Consider the following 21921-nt stretch of genomic DNA (forward strand, 5'->3'; position numbering starts at 1 on the left):
CTGGGCTACATTTTCCTGTGCAAGAGCACGTACACTGTTACAGAGTAAATCAAATACTGCTTTTCCGTTTCTATCTTCCGATGACAAGGGCAATTTGGGCCATTTTTTAGGGAAAGGTAAATACTTGAGCGAGGAAAGACTGGCGGAATAACACGTATGACATGTACAACGCGCAACTTCCGACTAATTTATTCTTTAAAAAGCAGCTACTATTTCTTCCAGCAACAGCGATGTCATTATGACAAAAAGGCCAGAAGCAAGAACAAACAAAACGAACACATGCGTTAGTGAAGCAACACCAGTGCTAGTTATGATGGGAAGCATAGAATCAGAGGAACCTAATTGAGTTATCCTCAACCAAAACAGCAACTAACGCTTCCTATAAATCACGAAGTAAGCATAGTATGTGTGTGACTATAGGTTATGTGAACACCTGTTCTTAGCAAAAGCAGTGTCTTGAAGCCAATCTAGAAAAAAATAAGATGAAAGCAAATAACAACAAACGGCCGCTCAACAGGCTGAAAGGCGCTTTTGCTAAGTGGTCATACATTAAAATGATACGCGGGAAAGAAGCGCAAAACCGCAGACATGTAAGATGCGCGAGAGAACCCAAACAAGCTGTGAACCAAAAGCGACAAGTGTTCTTGGTGCAATACAGTTGGAACCAGATTTAGCAATATCATAAGCGTAAAAAATTTCTCTTTGAATGTTTCTTTTGCAAAGTTCCAAAATTTAGCAGCTTATACAAAGGCTTTGGGATTCATTGTGTTCTCTAAAAGGCAGCGTCTTCCGTTGTTTGTAACCGGAGTCTTATGTTCACGCCGTCTGCCGTTTGCACATCTGCCTGCTTTTAGAATATATAGGAAACCGCATGTAAAAGGAAGAATGACTCTTGAGATTGTGTCACTGGTTCTGCAACAATCATGTGCTAACTTTTTCTGCTGTGACCCGCTTACTCGTCTAATTACCGCTAAAATAAAGCCGCTCCCGACGAAGTAGGCGGCAGCCCATCCACTTTGAATAGCTTATTGGCAGGTAGCTGTCAGCCCATTCGGATGCTTAGCTGCAGCGTTTCGGTTTCTGTGTCGCTCATCTCCCTTCGACGGCAAAGTACAAGCTAATAATACGGTCTATTGAGTAGATTTTCGTTATTTCGAGGAATTTCCTTGTGGCATCAGATGAGGACATCGACATGCTATGTTAGGTAGTCGAAGCCGCTCCCTTCGAAAACCTTGAGCAGGCTTCTGCATCACTACGTGCTATTCTCTGGCCATTGCTAGTTGCCGATATAAGTGATCTGCTGGTAACAACCATACCATACTGAGATCCAGGCTCCACCGGCTTACTTAAGACGATGACCGGAACAAGGTCGTCCAATCTTTCCTGTTATTAGCGTAGTACGTCAGCCATAGCGAGAGGCCATCGTCCCTTCTAGCGGCAAGTAAAACTTGCTGTAGTAGTCTTCTGATTTACGCCAGCCTTCCTGGACGCATCTACAGCAGGTGGACAACATCCACCTAACCGGTCGCCGTAAAACACTGAGGGCAAGTGCTGTGAACGCCATTTCCTTGAAAGCCCCATCGACACGACACCGACAGCGTTAGTGGCTTATGAGCCCCTATATTTCTCAAGGTAACCTGCTACATCGCCGCTAATTTATATTAAAATGGTTAATTAATCAGTTAGGTAGTCTAGTTTAAGGTTCCACAAACCTACCTGCAAATCAAGCGGAATAATTGCGGCAAGAGTAGGGCAATAATTTCTGCATTTTTTTACTTGAAATAACAATCCATGCAGGTTCTGTGGAGTGAAATAAAGGCTCATTTTGTTATTAATATGAGCAAGGAGAATCACCCATGAGTAAGCAGGATCCGCAGAAGCAGCTTCAACATCAGTTATTCAGCCTCAGTTGCAGGCCATGGACCGTCCAAATTATCAAGCATCCCTCTTTTGAAATCAATTCAATATTCTTCGCTGTAAAACAATTTTCACAGTCTCTGATGGATTCAGCACAACGTTCTTTACTGTTACCGGCAGTAGATTCGGAACCTGCTCATCCAGAGTGAGGTGGTATTTTTTCACCACTTTGTACAGCGTTTTCTTGAGCGTCATCATCCCCAGCCGCTGCGCAACGCAGATTCTTGGTCCAATTCCGAATGGGAAGTAGGTGGACGGCGTGGATTCTCGCCGTTCTGCAGAGAACCGATCGGGGATAAAGCGATCGGGTTCAGACCATATTTCAGGATCCCTATGGACGTGCCAGGGCGGTGACATGATCGAAACTCCTGCGGGAATGACGTGGCCAAGAATGGTAGTGTCTTCGGAGCACTGGCGCATTAGCATGACTGGGGTAGGCGGGTAGAGGCGCAGTCCTTCCCGAACAACCATATCTAGACGCTCAAGCTTCGTAATGACATCGTCATCCAAATCGCTATTTTCGCTGCATGATAGTGAATTATTTACTGACTCAAAGCTGCCATGGGTTTGAAAACTCTTGGTTGCCTCATTTCCATCCTTGCTCATTTTCATTTTGTCCAAAGCTTGGGTGCCTTCAACTGCAGCATCGGGAAAATGGTAATCTGTATGGCCGGAAGCATTAAGCCTCTGTTGGTTTTGAAGCGACTTCGAGACACGCGGCACATCTGTTTCTTTCGAGCCGGATGCAATTTCCGCATTGCCGGTTCCCATCACTTCGAGTTTGCCTCCACGCTTCGCGATGATCTCTGCTCTTATCTTGTCTTGCTCCTCCGGGTGTTTCGCAAGAAGGTATAAAAGGAAGGTAAGCGATGATGAAGTAGTGGCGAAGCCAGCAAAGAAAAGTATCGTCAAGTTAGACACCAAGGTACGGTCGTCCATTAAATGACTGCTCGCGATTTTACCTGCCAAAACAGCTCCCGCTGCCGTCTGTGCATCGATAACATGCTGCAGCACGTCGTTCTTCCGTGCCTCTTTTCCGCTTCTACGCTGGTTGATGCTGTCCAGAATACCGCGCATTATCTTTTGTGTAGCCTTGCTGAACGCAGTAAATGGGTAGATGCCACGGCGGAATATGCAGAGTCCGGGATAGGCAAAGGTGCTCTCAAACACAACTCTGTCCATTTCTCTGAATACTGTTTGTAGTGAGTTTAGTACTGGATCATCACCGTTCGCCTGGCAGTCCAGCTGCAGATAAAAATAGAATAGGAATTCATTGAGGCATTTTCCTTTACCCATAAAACAGGTCAAACAAATCACCGTTGCATACCTTTCAAAAGACACCTCAACATCAGTCCCAAAATTTGACAAAACTTTCTTTTTCTTGCATGAACAAAGGTTCTTTAACGGTATTGCGGAGCCGCCAGTTGTAGCCTATCGGCTACAGAAAATTTTTAGAGCGAATTTTTAGGCACAACTCAAAGTGTCGCCTGGCTTTGCGCGTTCGACCTTAACGCCCGGCCAAGGTCAATTCAAGCACACACCCCTAAGACTAACAATATATGACTGGTTGCATTGCTGCGCGTAGCCGTGATATGACTGCATGGTATTGTCGTAGCTATTGAGCAGCACTCACACTACCGATGACCAGTGGTGACTGCATCTTTGCCCTTTGACATTGACCTTACGAGCTGAGATTCGCACCGCCTTATGTGACATCATTCGTTGACGCAGCAGTAACCTGACACCAATCTTCGTTATAAATACCACCGGATTTGGTTTCCCCAGTCTACTGTGTTGAGCCGGGTTGAACCTCAACCACTTTTTCTTTATTTCGGCACCCTCAAGGCTCGAGATCATTAGAGATTGGAGGGGCGTGCAAAATGACGGGTGCTCTTCTTGAAGCTCTCAGCTTTGGTGACGGTGGCGATGGAGGCAGCGAGGTTGTTTGGATGCGTTGAATGGAGAAATAAGCAATTTTAATTTAAGATTGTTCTTATTGTAAATATTACGAAACGTACCTACGAAGAAGGAAATCAGGAATATTAAGGACTTTTTTACATCACGATACACCAGTGGCTCTTCAGTACTTAGAATAAAGCGAGTGGCATGGTTATCAAAGGGTTGTAATAGGGTTATATGACCACGGTTTTCAGACAGAACATCCCTATTTACGTCTTCGGCCTTATTAGAGTTTTGTACTGAAAGCTTTCTCGCACAGCAACAGACTAGAAATGATGGCGGGGGAATCAAAGCATGCGATTAACGTTATTAGCTATAATGTAAACGTGCATTTTCTATGAGAGAATATTTATAATGTGAACGCCAAATTACTGACAGGTTGTGCCTTTTATTAGCGCAGAACTGCGAAGGAAATGGGGGGGGGGGGGTGAGATCGTGAGACAGATTTCAGAAGACTAGTATTTATTTGAATTTAGTCACGTTAAAGCTAATAGGTCAATCTGCACAACAGGAAAATGTTAAGGTAATCGTTTAAAGAAGCATTGCCAGATGAGTCAGAAATAACGCGGCAGATCACACAATCATCAGCAAATATTTTTATGCGGGAGGTTTCTTTTGTAGATAGCTCATTGACACAAATTGAGAAAAGAGGACATCCTAAGGCTGAACCTTGCGGAACATCGGATGTTACGGAGGTAGTAGACGAGTCATAGCTACCAGATATAATACGATCCATTTTACAAGAAACACTTCATATAGCATGAAACGATGTCGATGCTAAGGCAACTGATCTTAATAATTCGTAAATGTTAAAAAAAGCACCAATAACTTCACCGACATCCAAAAAGTGCAGCCTAATACGCGAACTATTGCATTTCTATTGCATGAACCAAATTATTCGCCAAAGTTACCAGCAGCGTGCCGCATGAGAAAGATTCTCTGAAACCGTCTTGCGGGACATTATAAATAAGTCAGGTTCAAGAAGATGCACAAAATGCGAGTAGATGACGTGTTCAAGAACCTTACAAGGAACACTAGTGAATGAAATGGGCCTCTAATTAAAAGGTGAACCAGTGCTTCCTCATTGATACGACAGAACACTCTACCTTCTATTCATTTGTGATAGAGATGGGCGGAAATGATTGATCATATATTTCACGCAAAATAAATAAAGGGTATGTAACTGTACTATTGGAGATTTTGTTATTTTTGGTATGGGTAACGAATTCACATGGGTAACAAATGCGCCAACTGTCAGCAACTACAGCGATCGTGCTGCTAGTAGCAGCGGCGCGATCAGGTGAACAATCACAATGATGACACTGTTCGTGATAGAGCACTACCTGTAGCATTTATAGCTCACCTGCAGATTGTCCGGCTGAAAACAATACGAATTGCCAGTGGCCTTGGCAAATTCGATTAGTTTGTTCCCGAACTTAACGTCGAGCACAAATATTTAAATTTTGGACGTTGGGAGCAAATGATGTCCTTCGGTTTCGCAGAATCGAACTTAACAATTAAGGGTCTGCATTTATCTTCCACGTACAGCAAGGAAAGAAAATGTATGCAGAGTTTCGCAAGACTTGCGCACTGGCTTGAGTTGGATCCCCCTTTCGAGGCGTGCTTTTGATCACCGCCTCTGCTAGTTTTCCTTTCAAACCCATAAAATCATTTTCAACTTTGCACCTCATCCGTCAATCCCGCCCCGTGTGTCTGCCTTTTGTGTTAACAGAATTTGTTGTCAATTTGAAAACATGAACTAACTTGCTGAGTAAGAGGTAGTGCTGGCATCAACTGCTGCATCTACCTGCCATCAACTGCTGCATGTGTGATTACCTCTTGCCGCCTGAGAAGCCTAGAACAATACGCACGAGTTAGGTATGTGAATTTTAGGTGACTGGTAGAAGTAATTATAAAGATAGCTAGCGCTCAACAAACAAACGTTTCCCATTGGCCTGCAACTCTACTTGAAATATGATGATACGATCATGAGTGGGGAACTTTTTTTTCTTAAACGCTCGATCACACAAGCTGATTTTCTTAGTCATGCTGACCATAGCGGCCGTATGGACGCAAATGGATGCTCTCAAAGGTGGAGCGATCTCCTGTTCCTAAAGCTACCACGTTCTGTATTATTCTGCTCATCTAAAACCGTTCTGAATGTGAAAGACTCTTTATGCAGATGTAGGATATCACACCCATTAAATTCACACTCGGCTGCTATAACCCGTATGTTGGGTGTCACCATTACGCTCTCCCGGCACGCAAGCTGCTGCACACTGATTAATCACCCGCTGCTCTACAATACTTATGAATCTAGTGCGCTAGTCCATCATCATCATCAGCCAGACTACGCCCACTGCAGGACAAAGGCCTCTCTCATGTCTCTCCAATTAGCCCTGTCCTTTCCGGGCTGCAGCCACCGTATCCCCGCAAACTTCTTGATCTCATCTGCCCAACTAACTTTCTGTCGCCCCCTGCTACGTTTGTCTGCTCTTGGAATCCACTCGTTAATCTTCAGGACCAGCGGCTATCTTGGCTTCGCATTACATGCCCTGCCCAAGCCCGTTTCTTCCTCTTGATTTCGACTAGGATAGCATTAACCCGCCTTTCTTCCCTCACCCACTCTGCCCGCTTCCAATCTCTTAACGTTACACCGATCATTTTTCTTTCCATAGCTCGCTGCATCGTCCTTAACTTAACCTGAGCCCTCTTTAATAGATAGTACATAGATATCAAATAATTTACCTGCCAGGATAGAATCGTCCTAGTGAGCAAATCTAGCACCATTTCATGTGAGGCCTCAATTGCGTTGACAGGTTTTCCAGAACGGCAGGCATCGTCCAGATTTTGAATGAACCGGTCCACGCATGAATCTACAACTCCAGAGAGGTCCTTCACTTTGCTGACGGTGAAACATCCGTTGAACAAAGCCCGGAGATTCCTCCACTTCTCTCCTGCGGCGACGAACAGATTATGAAAATGTTAGTTAAAACAATTTTATATCAGATTACTGCGCGGGCGCTTTATTCATGCATCCTAGTCCAAAAACTTCTCTTTGCAAAGCACACGCCTCAAAGGCTCGAGGAAAACAGCGAGGACGTGTGTAGCGACAATTGTATGGTCTGGGAAAATAAATTTGCCCACCACCGGATTTGGAAGCTTCAATGCTACGCCTGAAAGACGCGCCTAGCAGTGGAATCGCATCCAATGTTTCGTGTGTATCACCTTCCCAACGTCTCTATTACAGGTGATGAATAGACTCTTGCTTATTTGGCGCTAAATCTCCGTGGACAAAGTGAATGGACACTCAGAATAAGCGGGAAATAATAATTTTTTGTACCTCGTTCAAGACGACTTGCGCATGTGAGTGGGTCCTGGAAAAAAGCCCACGGGCGTTCGAAGCCTGCTGTTCTGTGAATGTGTCCGCAAATAACCGGGCGTGTGGTATTGGCAATATTTGGGCGTGGTAGCCATATTTCAGCCAAGCCCTCCGGCACGGGGAGAACGAACGCGATACCACACTCTGAAAGGTTATCCAGTGACACTAGACAATTGAGATCCAGTCTACTGATAAACGCGAGCGTTAGCAACGGGGTTGGGCTTTTCCGGCGCTGCAGGCTCGGCTGCAAGAGTATCGAAGGTGTCTGTCCTTTCAGGGTTTAAGAGCGGGAATCGCTCCCTTCTGTTTATTCGCAAGAAAAGCCCAATGGCGTTCAAGACAACTGCGCTGACGTATATATGCGAATTATGAAACCTCGTGGCGCACTGTGATGCTTTTCGAATGCCACGCTCACTCACCCCAACCCAACCCGGGAGGACTTGGAGGCGACCCTGCTCGGCTGCTGTGACCTGAAGGCCCAACGGGCCCTGGTCGCGCGAGCCCGGGCGGCGGCCGACGCCACTGGGATCCCGAACTAGGGACCTCCACCTTATACTTGTGAGGGCTGGCCCCCTTTGGGTAGCTCATACCTAACCTCCTGAAGTGCATCTGTACATAAATGTTTTCCACCACCACCACTGCATGGTTCGTAATTCGTAGAACACCTCATCGCCACCATCGCAGACCATGCAACCATCGCTACCGGCCGGGCTGTCAGTGTTATAGACCTTAGGAACATAAACAGTTGAGTGCAGTGCGGTCGTGCGGGGGACCCAGGGGCGTGCCTCGAATTCCTTTTATAATAATGTTTTTCTCTCCCGGCCTCCGAGAGATGCCCCAGGAGAAAGCCTGCTTTCCATCGTTAATTCAGAAACGTTCCTGCTGAGAATATAGAGGAGCTCCTGGCTTTGCTCCGCATAGCATAGCTGGTTATGCGAATGCGCACTCCCAAGGGCGCTACGCCAGTGCTTATCAAAAGGCGTTGCTCCACGTATCCTTGCTCACAGACTATCATGTTTTCATCAGCATTCTTGCAAATTGCAAGCACATTTTGGAGAGTTGACTTCAGTCATATGGTGGTCTGCTTTGCGAATTGCTCTTGAAGCCACGCGCTTTATTTTTCAGTCGCACCTCCCTGCCCCTTCGCATGTTACGTCGTCTACATTTCGCAGCCGCATACTAATGCAAGACTGTGAACGTACAAAGACTGATGCCATTTGAAGGCATGAAAAGTGAAGAATTTAGATGATAAAATTAGGTTAGATCGTATAAATTCTGCTGCATTCTTGACTCCATCAATCATCTATGAAAAAATGACGATTGTCTTCATTGAGCTCCTGTTCTGTGCTAAGCACGGAACCTGTCCCAACACAGGTGCGGCGTTGCCGCCTTGATACCTCGCAGTGGCTGAGTCATTGTCTTCGATTTTCAGTGAATTTTTCCCAGGTCGGATTACATAACTTAAGGCGCGGCCTAAAATGCTACACACCGTTTGTGCGTAACACAAGTAGATGCTTTTAGCTCTCTTATTTCTGTTTTCTGTTTTCATCGGTTTTTCATAATTGGTGCGACATTTGGCAACTTTCCAGAATTCAGGATGACATGTGGGGAATGAAACTATGTTTCTATTTAATTCGACAAATTCAGCCAGGGTTCGGATGTTGTTTATAACGTTAGACCTGTAACATTTGCATAACTTAAAGCCGCGCGAGTAAGGTATAGTTTTTTCAATAAGTCTACTGTAGGATACTGGTATGACACTTATAATCCTTATGGCACGTTTTTGCAACACGACAAGATTGTGCATTTTTCGGGTAGTTGTAGTAGCCTACACCAAGATTGCATAGTTAATCAAAGACATGGAGGGTGAAAAGAGGCACGTTCCCGTTAGCAGCGCGTGTGCCTTGAGCGCCGGAAGCAACCAGCTCTTGCGTAGTCGTGGCCTACTGTGCGCGGTAAGCGGTAGCGGCAGTGATCCGCGCTGTGCAAAGAGCATCTAACTGAGACTGCATTCCGTCCTGTTGAAGCGCTCAGAATTTTGTATTTTGCCTCATCAGTGTAACTATTGACAACAGCAGCGCAGGATTTCTAATTTACTCCCTGCGAAGGATATCACCACTTTAAGCGCCTACCGCAAAACAGCAGGTCACGAGAATTTCATTTTTGTCACAACTTTTATATGCGCTTATCTGTGCTTTCTTGCCCTTATGCTTTGCGGGAGAGCAGTAAGCAGCCACATCTGGGGGTTCTTTTCACAGGAATACTGAAAGTTTGACAATGCTGCTACCATTTTTTCTTTTCGCTATTACCGGCTAGCGCCGCCGAAATGCTTGAATATAGCATTTTATTCCGCTGTAATATTTCTTCGGTACTGCACAGTGGAAATGAAATTCACTGTATATTGAATTCGGCCTCCAAAAGTCAGCAAAATCACAGTTGATAACAATTGCTTCGACTTTCCCTTCGCACTGTAACATACCTGGTCAAAAGTTCAGGGGAATCCCCCAAGGTGAAGTAGATTTCTAATAAGGGAGTAATTGCTCTCTCACATCCACCCAAGCGCAGGCATATGGCTACAGAGGAGAGCTATACAGCTTTCTCGGAAACTTCGCTGTGAAAGAAAAATTAGCTGCGCTTCAAGTACTGCTGAACCTGGTTAGAGAGCGAAAGCTATGACGTACCGGGAAACTATAAGCGGCTTGGCGTCTGTAACGCTGAGTTCGTTCCGGGCACTGGGCAGGCAGTGCACCCTCCCTGCCACCCTGGCAGGTGGCAGTTAATAGTTCATCGCGAGAGTATGCCCATTCAATGAACTCTGCGGCCCATGGCAGCAGTGACGCGTGTCTGCCACAACGCTGTCAGCGCTAATGCATGCAGCGCACATCTCTCTCTCACCACCCCACGTACCTATAAGCGCGATTCAGGTGTCCACTGGCCCTGGGAGATAGTTATGCCCACTTCCTTTCCTTAAATCATCGGAGTGTAAAACGTTAACGCCAACGCCAATCAACACAATGAATACCGACGGCCTATGGCTTCAGCGCCGCGTTTCTGGCCCAACGTTGTCAATGCCAACACATGCTGCCCACATCTGTCACTACCGACACGTTGTTTAAGGCACGACTGAGGTGTGCAATGTTCCAAGGGGGCAGCTATGCGCCTTTTCTTGCGTTCCAAGCTCCCACTTCATTGATTTCGTAGCTTAAAGCGCAACTAAGGTGTCCACTGTCCCAGGGGGCCAGTTTTAGCCCTGTCCTTTCCTTGCGATGCTCAAGGTCATTTGATAGTGAAAACTAGGTACCCGGCGATCGAAGCACGAGGTCCCGTATTCAAGCTTTCGCTTTAAAATTCGTCCTTGTCCGGGTTCGCTTTCATTTGTAGCCGTATGGATACACTTGAGCAGATGTCATTGAGTAATTACTCCCTTATTATAACATACCTGTAGCCAGTGGCATGGAGTTTGCCAGTGGCTCGACATTTATGGAGTACATAGGTCGATCTTGGAAGACTTTGTTCCGCTTGATGAAGCATTCCTTGATGAGTTCGGTATCAGTAATTACCATGAATGGCTGGCCGCCGAGGTAAATACCGAACACCTTCCCATACTGCTTTATCCATTCCGACATAACCTGTGCGAGAAAGAAATCATTTCTACTCAAGAGGCGATTGTGACATATCGGTATGAGTGTAAACGAAGGGATGCACGAAATAAACATTGTGCACAACTAAGCTTTGTGGGCTTAACATACTCCGACGTCATGTTATGAATTGTTGCGATACCTAAAATCAAGGGATAATAAAGCCAAGCTTACAATTATTTTGTGACATTGACAGCACGCCTACGGAGCTCCCATTAGTGGCGGAGCCGTTACTTTATTTTGGGATGAAGCGATTGTGCAATCTGCAGTTCCTTCTCTACACTCATAGCCTTATCGAAATTGCAGCAGCCAAAACTTACTCCCAAAATAAAGCACCCCCACAAACCACAACAGAACATAGTTCGTCCACAGTTTTTATGATTTATTCAGTCGTTGCGATCGTTCATAGGTTTCGCATAGAATTGGCAAGGCTATGGTCGCGGGCTCTATCCGGACCATAGGCTGTTACATTTCTTTCGAAGCGAAATTCAACCCCCCTCCCACGTCCCCCCCCCCCTCCGCCAAAAAAAAATGGTACAAGATAAAAAAGCGCGTAGTCTAAATGAACCCTGAGCCCAAGACTGTGACAACCGTCATAGCCCGTGCAGTGATCTTCTGCGACACGACGAAAATTCTCCTTCGCTCAATGCGATGGGTCCATATATTTGGTAGTCTGTGTGTTAAGCAGATTCGAAAATCTGTACGTAAGTTCCACACTTTTTCATTCATTTCTGTTGGTGAGCAATATCGCGTCTTTCACAGCTTAAAATAAGTGAGATTAATAGCCTGGTTGTTTCCTCTGCTGTGGCTCATTTGTGATCGGCCGGTGCCGCTACTTTGAATCACTACTTTGAATCTTCACACAAGTTCCACAAGTCACACAAGTCACCAGTTCCTTCGCTTTGTGGACGTTCCCGGAATCGAAACCTTGGTATATTTAGTAAAATTTCTACGTCAAAACAAAGATATAATGTCACTGAGTGGCGGATACCCTACTGCTAATTCGTGAAGGACATGAGAGCGCAAAACGGGGACACGGACGAGGAAGGGAACAGGACGAGCGCTGCACTTTCAACAGGATTTATTCAGGGAAGAACGTTTAAATAGCCTTTGCCCTTATCCATGCTCTTGATCGCAGACAATCACCTCTCTCAGATACGCATCAAGAAACAGCATTTCACTGTGGCGAAGAACAACTGACGTGTCACTAATACAACTATCACCTCGCTTCTTGATATAGAAGGCTTCCACAAGCTCACGTTCTGTCCTATCTCGGCTTTTCAATAGCACTTTGCAATCCGATAGTCTAGGCTTGCAGGCAACACGCTTCTCTTTCGAGCAGGCTTGGCAGTGGTCTGGAAGATGTCCTCTCTTGTTTAATGAATTCTTGTGTTCAAGCAGGCGCTCATTAAGACAACATCCAGTTTGTCCAACGTACACCTTGCCGCATGTAAGCGCGAACTCGTAGACTACTGCTTTCTTGCAGCCAACATGTGGCATTCGGTGTCTGATGGTGCACTCTTGTACTTTTTTCCTTCCAATGCGCGAACACATTCCGGCGAGTTTTCGCGGCGCTGAAAATGCCACATCGACGCCATACTTATTGGCCACCTTCTTGAGGTTATGAGAAGTGTGGTGTACGTAAGGTACAACTTCCGGCCTAGCCTGCTTTTTTATCTTGAGGTCAGTTGTTTTCCTTGCTGCCCTTCAGCTTTTTCAGCAAGGACTGCGCCACGGAGAGAACCAGGGAAGCCTGCTTTCTGCAGCCTGGACACCTGGGAAGCAGAGCTTGCGTGCATGGCATGGTGGCAAGACTTCTTTAGTGCGGAAACTAAGCACTGGGAAGCGATAGCCCTCTTAACGATCTTAGAATGGTTCGAATGGAGAGGCAACAAATCTTTCTTTGCGCGTGGACAGTACTGCCAGCAAACGTGTGAAGGGTGAAAGGTTAGGGTGAGGTCTAAAAACTGTAATTTGTTATTACTGCTAGGCAGTTCGTGTGTGAAGGTAAGACCCATGCTATTCCGACCAAACGTACCTAAAACGCTCTCATGTCTTTCACGAATATGCACCAACAAGCCCAGCTTCAAGTACTTCTTAGCCCTACCCAGGCAGCACAACATTGGCCGAACGTCCGGCAAGTGTTGGCAAAACTTGGCACGAACATCGGCACGAACACTGGCATTTGGGCCGAGCGCTACCACTTTACACATTGGCCCTACTTTCATGCCAGTTTTTGGGCCAACGCTCGGCCGATCAAGCGGCCAACGCAGTCCCGATGTTCGTTCTGCAGCATGGGCCAGCAAAGGTCTCATACTGGCATCCAACTTTCAAACATTGGTAGCCAGCTTTCGAATAATGGTTTCCAGCTTTCGAATAATGGCATTCAGCTTTCGAACAATGGTTTCCAGCTTTCGAATAATGGTATCCAGCTTTCGAACGCTGGCACATGCAATTAACCCACTCGCCAATGAACGGCACTGTGGATGGAAGTACAGGGCCAGTCAAAAGTTCCTAGGCCACATTGTCTGCTTTAGAGCGCTATAGTTGGGCAGTTACAGCACCCCTGAAGCCACAAATCTCTACAGAGGATAGGAGAAGTACCATTTTCACCTCTGAGAACCTCCATATCTTTGTTGCTATCATAAGTGGCAGGATATGCCGCAGGATATGCTAGCAAATATTCATAAATGAGGGTGCGAAAGAATTCCAGAAAAAAAACCCGTTTATTGCTTTCAGTTACAAGAATCACGCTTCTAGCGCACACAGGATTGTTTGCGCTACCACCAGCCACCATGGGGAGTAAAGAAAGGGGGCCCAAGAGCATGGTGGCAGAGGTTGTGGGAAAACAATTTATTTTCAAGTTTGGTGCGTGCCGATCAGGTTGGACAAAGCATCTCGGCAAGCTGCTGCGGCACGGCTAAGGCATCCATAAAGCGCTCAACGGAGCTGTCCTCCTGTGAACTGATCAGTCATATCCGAAGTAATCGTTGCACTCCACTTGCAAGAGGGCTGCTGGACTGTATTGAAACAAATTCCTCGTCCAGCTCTTGCACGATGGCCTCACGAAGCGCCAAGCCTGCAAAGAGATGCATGATGTCATGGTAAGTTGAATTATGGCCATCACAGAACAAAAACAAAAATGATTAAATAACACCGAATTTTGTGAAACACAGTAATCGTGAAGACACTAGCAACATATTTTACAGGATAATTTTTAATTTATTCTTAAGAACCAGCACCACATTACTTGCACGAAGTGGAATTTAATTTACTAAACTTCCCTTATACCGAATGGTTTAATTTAGTTCAATGCGTCGTGTCGCACTCCCAGTAAATATATTCAATGCGAGATAAGGAAATTAATGTGACATTGAAAACAGATTAATGTATTATTTTGTTTTAATATCATAACTCGTATCTCTAAATTGCGGGCTAATTTTTATTCAAGTAAATATGCACAGGTTGTAGCGTCTCTTCCACATGGACGTCAAAACAACATTTTTGATTAGTTTTATTTAATAGGGTTAAAAATGCGGCTTGCGATTTTTGACGAAATACGCCGAACGCAAGGAACTCAAGGCACCTTTGTTTTACCTTAGTTGCTTCGCATGCATGCTATAATTGGATTTGAAACTGCAACTTGAAAACCACACAAAACTACTAGTCTGATAGTCCAGAGTAATGCCCTTCTTCATTGCGAGAGAACTTGGGCAAAAGCTTTAACCAGAAATTGCGGATTTTCTATTGAGTCTGCAAGTGTAGAATGCAAAAAGAAACACTACGGAAGTATTACACATATCCTTACCAACTAGTCTGCAGTGGAAAATTAATTAAGCGGTTCTGATTTCCTGTCGTGCATAAGCGGTAAAGGACATATTCCAGAATGCATCCTATCTCAAGTCATATGAGTTCAAACCCGCTGTTAGCCAAAGTAGTTTGGTTTTGGTTTTATGGGGTTTAACGTCCCAAAGCGACTAAGGCTATGAGCGACGCCGTAGTGGAGGGCTCCGAAAATTTCGACCACCTGGGGTTCTTTAACGCGCACTGACATCGCACAGTACACGGGCCTCTTGAATTTCTCCTCCAAAGAAATTCAACCGCCGCGGCCGGGATCGAACCCGCGTCTTTCGGGACAGCAGCCGAGCACCATAGCCACTGAGCCACCGCGGCGGCTTTTTAGCCAAAGTAGTGAATCTTTAGTGAGTTCATCTCACCAAAGACGAAAAATTTGATTCTCACCATTCGGCCACAATTCCACTGCGCACGACGTCAAGCAAGCCATTTCGCAATGAGAGTGGGTACACAGAAGTCGTCCTCCTGCTTTTTGGCTCGCTCTCTTCTCCTGCCGAAAAAATAAAGGCGCATGTAGTCAAAGCAACATTTACTACAAAAACCACTTTGACTACCAGACGTATATCAAGATAAAAGAGTTTTAGTACTTACAAATAAGATCTTGCAGGCGGTACGAACAGCGTCGGAGCTCTCCTAATATATGAGCGTGGCTTTTCGCGTGCACAGACTATGAAGGTGCTAGCTCGAGTGTGCATGCATTTTCGTCGCGTTGGTTGTGCACGTGGTTGAGCTCCGCCGTGCAGTCAAGAATGTCTTATTGTGATGAGTCCCGCGGTTCCAAGACGAGCAGTGGAGACGATGGGGGGGGGGGGGGGGGAGGGTGGCTGGAGGGGAGAGAGTCATTTTCCTTTGCACAGGTTTTGTGGTTCTGAGAAAAGTCCTCGAGCTGAAAGGTGGAGACAGGGAAGTGGAGGAACAGCGAAGCGCGTAGCTGCGCGCGAGGGAAAACAGCTTTGAGAAAGTGACACCCAAAAAGAAAAAATAGCGCTTCGCGGGGTGGTGGGTTAGCCCGCTACCTGGAAAAGGGCACGGCCGGGAGAACAGGTGGGGAGATATTGGACTTGAAGACTTGAAAGAGGGATGGAAAGAGGCCAAAACACGTGAAAAGGTTTTGGAATTTTTGGAGAATGAGTCACATGGCCACATGCAGTACAGAAAGTAATATCTACAAGAGAGAAGTGGATGGGAAACACGGAAGCGTCAAAGTATTGCTACAAAGCTGCAGCAAAAGCCTGAAAATTTTGAAGTGAAAAACTTTGAACTTCAAGATGCATTTCGCCAAAACGACTTGAGACACTCGCGTATATTGTGGTGCCGTATGATGTGGCTTCTGTTAGTTCAAGATAGCTTAAAATGTTACCGCATAATAAAAATATAAAAGCAAAAAAAATATCCAAGCAGAATGCGCGCTCTTTCATAGTTTCATGTACCGTACATGCGCCAAACAAGCTAGGTTAACATGCGTCTAACGCCAGTTGTCAGTCCATTTATTCAGTGGTCGTCGAAGAATCCTCAAATTGTTTGTTGGTGTGGAAGTTTCGCGCAAAAAAAGCAAAAACAAACAAAGGCATGTTTAATTGTGGTTCGCAACTACTTTCGATGGTTATCATCAATAAAGGTGATGTTCGAAAGAAAAAAAGAAACTTGCGAGTAAATATGCAAAGGCGTGAACAAGAGCTATGTAGCCCCCAATGCAAATTACTCAACAGAAGAATAAAATGGTCAAAAACAACAATTTTCAACACTACGATTTGCAGAAAAGGAAGGAAATAGCAAATCAGAAAACACGGGAAAGGCGCGATCACAGGGCAAGATGTAGGGAAGCGTAGGAATCGCTTAGCACGTGTCCGCGTGCGTTTATGAAGCACCCGGATAATATTTCACGAGCGCAATGCATAATTCGAAATTACGAAGCGACCGCTTCGTTTCTGGACGTTGCCAAAACTGAGCACAATTTCGGATTAGCGAATGCACTTGCGCTAATCTATTACGTTTGTATCGCGATCTCCATGAAGCAGACACCAGCTGCGCACTGCGGCAGTGAATTCCTAGAGCGAATAAAAAAAGTGATTTTTTTATTCCAAAAATTTAGTGAAATGAAACTTATTTGATTTTTGTTCAAGGCGCCTGTTGACAATTTTTGTTGAAGGCGTCTCGGGTGTAATCAGAACAGGACTTCGGTTGCATTTCTCCTAAACGTATTATTGCTGCTCACTGCGCAACCAGAGTGCAGCTTTTCCAACGGAATCATGGGTAGCTTTGCTCACAAACTGCAAAAGTGTTCGGTTAAAATATAATAATAAATAAAACCAAATCTTTGAAAACTCGCATGTTTTATAGCGCGTTCGAAAATTATGAACTGCCGATATGGTACTCGACAATAAAATTAATTTTGAACCCATTTTAATGGATGACACAATGTTTACCAACGTTTGCCAGTATACTTTGAACACTGGATAAGCGGTGGCAATCCTAGGCCAATATAGCCAGCTCCCGGAAATGGCATAGCCAATTCTGGCAAAGAGTGGAACAACACTGGCTAACATGTCCCATGATAGCCAGGATTCGATGATGGCACAGCCAGCAATGGCAAACAGTGGGGCATTCCTGGCTAACCTGGCCCATGATAGCCAGGATCTAATGACGGCTCAGCCAATACAGGTAAAGCGACGGACAACCAGGGCCATTGTTGGATGTGCTAAGGAGTGGCACAACCAATATCGGATGCTCACTGGCAACTCTGGGCCTAGTTAGGGCCACGCTTTGCCAGTGGATCTCCAATATTGGCCCGCTGTCGTGTGCTAACTGGGTACTGCTAAGGCGCCAATGCGTAAGTGCCATATGCAACGTGCGCGTTGAATCGTCTGCTGATGCGGGGAGCCATGCAAAGCGCGGGGCAAAACTGGCCACCGATAGCGCTGGAAGCAGCACCGACAGTGGAAAAGCGTGATTGGAGCGCGATGCCTATTGCATAATGCTGAAACAGCTATGCTTTAGAAAGTCGTCTTCGGATAAAGCACTGCATTTGCGCTCGCCCGAAACTCTTCCGCACGCAGAGAATGGATCTTAGAACGGGATAAAAAACGAGGCACATAAACCTCCTTTCTGTTCTATGAATACCATGCAACGCATCTAAACGGAATCGTGACTGATGCCGAATACTAAACGCAATAACTTACCCAGCCAGTATGTACCTTGTTTAGGTGAAAACGGTTTTCATGCTTCCGTCCTAAACATTTTCAGGTCCCTGAGAAGTACTGGAAGATTTTGTTTTCTCTTTGAGACCCTCTTTTACACAAAACATCTTCTGAAAAATTTTAAATTCTCCAAACTGAAGATCGCTGAGCCACAGTGTCACAGTAGTAACTTATATCCGCCAATATTCCTCACCTTTCTACATCATCATACGCCCACCGCAGGACAAAGGCATATCCTATAACTGATTTGATTTGATTTTGATCTATTTCCACAGACAATGAGGTACATTTCTGTGGTGGAAAACAAGGGGAAAAAGCTTCAAAGAAGGTAGCTTGGCTGGTCCCAAGTTCCGTTTAAAATAGCAGCAGCAGGGCAGAAGGGGGACTTGTTGAACAAAAACGAAATGGAACAAAACACCAAAGGTAAATTCATATAACAATTTTAAAATATGCAGAAATGCATAAAAATTGTGGACCAAAGGAAAGAATAAAAATATCCACGAACAACCATACATTGTAATGAGCGCAAAAACACTTTGCACTACTTTCTTTCAGAACAAGTGAGCACATCGATATTACATTTGGAAAGGTAATTCAGTAAGCAGGGAAGTCGGTGTCGTAACATTTGCTGACCATAATTAGTACGTAGGTGGTGGACACACCAAGTTTAGAGAGCTCCAGTTGTGTAAGGGGCTGTGTGCTCTGTGGGATCAGCGAGAAAGCTGAGAACTTGAATACTTTTTGCACTTCTGAAAGTGGACAATAAGCGGCGGTTTATAAGGCAGGCAATATTAGGTCTCTGAGCCTACTGAAAAGTGAAGCGGAATAAATATCATGAGGCTTTCCAATTAGTCCTGTCTTGTGCGAACCGCGGCTAGCTCATCCCAGCAAACTTCTTAAACTCATCAGCCCACTTACCTTCTGCCGCCACCTGCTTCGCTTGCCTTCTCTTCGTATCCAGTTCACAACCCTTAACCATGTCGGTTATCTTGTCATCGCTTTACATGCCCTGCCTAAGCATTCTTTTTCTTGATTTCAACTAGGATATCAGTAACCCGCGTTTGTTCCCTGACCCGCTTTCACCTCTTCCCGTCTCCTAACGTCACCCCTAACATATTCATTTTCGCAGCTCATTTCCTGAGCCTGCATTCAGGCTAGTTCTTTCTGGCTCTGCATATACTGAATGGCATGCTGATCAGCTTAAACTCAGCTTCAGCAAACAGCTTCTCTCAGTTTATCCCAAGCAAGAACGATCCTGAGGACCTTAATTAAACATCACTGCGCTAAATGAATATTTCAGTTGATTCTACCTTTCTATCAGAAATATTTTTGTAAGATTCCTGAATGATTCCAAGGTTGCAATGTAGTTTAGAATGCTTAAATAGAATCTCACCGTTGTAATCTCAGGTATCCAATTATGTCCTTGCTTGACCAGGCGACTGCTGCTAATAGCACGATACAACGCTCAGCTCACAGTGTAATCTTCATTCGTGTATGGCTCCGATGGCACGGACAAATTGCTCTCAATTACGTCGATATCAACCTTCAGTATTCTTGATGTTCGGGTTGTTTTTATGATTCATTAGTAAATCATGCTAAAGACTTCGTTTATGGACTGCGTAATTTTCAAACAATAAATATATGGTAACACTCTGTTCGGGGCCATATTTCTATGCAGCTTGGTACTGAAACCTTTATGCATTCTTTGATCGTTCTGCCCATATATAAACATCAAAAAGGCGTATGGAGTCGGAAGGTTAGCAATTTTAGAACCCCATGCTATGAGTCACAAGTACGCTTACCTGCAGACGATCCTTCTGTAGCTGCTTCCAGTTGCCCCAGAGGAGGTCGGGTTTAGGACCAGGGATACCAAGCTTTTTAAAAAGGCCATGTTTACGCCGTCGCTGTACTATCCACAGAACAGCACTAGACGCGACGACGGCCAGGAGAGCTTGTAGAACTAAGACGACGTCCCGAATTTCCATGGTGACGGTTTTGATACGAACTGAAGGCGCTGTAGTTAATTTCAGACACCTTACTGAAGTGGAAAGCGAGAGTACATTAAAAACGTCACTCAGACACCTAAATATAAAAGGTTTGGTTTGGTTTGGTTTATGGGGTTTAACGTCCCAAAGCGACTAAGGCTATGAGAGACGCCGTAGTGGAGGGCTCCGGAAATTTCGACCACCTGGGTTTCTTTAACGTGCACTGACATCGCACAGTACATGGGCCTCTAGAATTTCTCTTCCAAAGAAATTCTAGCTGCCGCGGCCGGGATCGAACCCGCGTCTTTTGGGTCAACAGCCGAGCACCATAACCGCTGAGCCACCGCGGCGGCGTAAATATAAAAAGGCGCTCAGTAATGGGTTGACGTACTATGCGCTGTATTATTCACTGTTATTTCGCATACCTGCGAGCTATAAATAGAACCACCTAACAGGCAAATCCACTTTCTTTCTGCCTTTCTGCCGTATTTTATAGACGTTTGAGTTAAAACATGGGAAGCATTTTGAAAGGATAGGAAAGTTAGACTTTTCGAGGAGGCACTTTTTGACACTTATATCAATACTCTACGCACTTACAAAGCAGTCTCTCTGCGTTCCGACGGAATGGCTTGGGAACACACTTCCCACTACAATCGATTTTCCCGGAGAGGCAATGTTCCCGGCATAAAGATCGGACCAGGACGAACTTTTCTTTAACTTCTAAGTTCCTGTCGAAGCTCTATAGCTTTTCCGTAAAGCTCAATGGCAGCGGTTGGATGATTTTCTAATGAGTTAGGAATTGCTTATAACTATTTAAGATAACTTTGTAATTCTTCATTATGAATTTATGCTCATTCGTTCGCAATTACAGTCTAAGCATTCGGATGTGCTTTGAAATTGGGATCCGGAGTTACTTCGCATGAGAATAATCAGCAAATAGCACGTCGCTAAAAAATTGTTCGCTAGCTCTTATACACAACACTTCCCAATATAAATCTCGAGCACCTCCTGCAAACGCTCTGTGAATAGTAAAGAGAAGCTGTGTCTACTTGCTGCACACCCTTTCTGACTGCTTTTTAATCACTTTCACTGTGGGAAATGTCTGGCTGTGGCTAGGCGGGCATTGCAAACTGAATATGGCAAAACTTAACGCTAGAACCTTAAGACAAGTTGACCAGTTTCGTAGTTTTGAGAAACAAGGTGACTGAAAGAAGCACTAAGCAGTTCCAACTTGCCTCGAATGCCTGGCCTCATTGAAGTTATGCGCTGTGAAGCTGTAGCCTTTAAATGTGGCCTCAACGTCCTCCCTGGAATCCAATTAAAAAATGCTGTTCAGTGACCTCGCACACCAGGCGCTCCGCTGCTAGGAAAAGTTTTGAAAATGCGTACATAAGCCTGCCGCTTCTTTTGTATGAATCTCGGAATTAAATATGTATGTCAAACAGCTGCATGCTTTGTCAGAATGTGTGGCTGTTATTCTGCAGACATCAAATAAATTGATCACAGCGCTCGAGCGGCGCTCTGAGAATTACACTTGGGTCAGTTAGGAGCAAACTAGTACTCGAAACAACAGCGAATCGTGGAAGCATGTTCTTATTGATCGTATTTAATCTCTTACTTCTCTTCGAGTTTAATCAGTTGAACTTAGCGGCGAATGTTATCCCAAATACTTCATTTAATTTAATACATTAAGAGCATAAGGGATGCGATGATAAAAACTGCTTTGTTAAGATTCACACAAGAGATCATTATAGTGGTTATTTAAAGTGCTAAGAAACACTGGTATGCAGGTGATTGCACGTACTTTGCTGGAAAGGCCGTTCTAGTTGGTCGCAGTATTAAAAAAAGGGCACGGCAAAAATGAGGCTTGTGCGCGTTGCCAAAATAACTATTCGGAGGTCGGGGGCTCGGATCCCACCGGCGGCATGTGGTTGTTTTTTCTTCTGCTTTTCTAATCAATTAGCTTTAAGCGATAACATATTCAGTAA

General features: G+C 45.1%; 1 protein-coding gene across 1 annotated transcript; it reads right to left on the bottom strand.

Annotated features, from left to right (window-relative positions):
• Window positions 1–1956: 1956 nt before the first annotated feature.
• On the bottom strand, window positions 1957–19933 carry LOC149346386 (cytochrome P450 3A6-like). The gene is made up of 4 exons (XM_089585390.1): window positions 19751–19933; window positions 10698–10887; window positions 6625–6833; window positions 1957–3162 (listed from the first exon to the last, which is right to left on the bottom strand). Exons 1-4 carry the CDS (start codon window positions 19931–19933, stop codon window positions 1957–1959), a joined length of 1788 nt encoding a protein of 595 aa, XP_089441516.1.
• Between the last annotated feature and the right edge of the window lie 1988 nt (window positions 19934–21921).

This window comes from Amblyomma mixtum, chromosome 4, assembly GCF_055824585.1.
Source record: "Amblyomma mixtum isolate Tamu chromosome 4, ASM5582458v1, whole genome shotgun sequence".
Lineage (NCBI taxonomy): Eukaryota > Metazoa > Arthropoda > Arachnida > Ixodida > Ixodidae > Amblyomma > Amblyomma mixtum.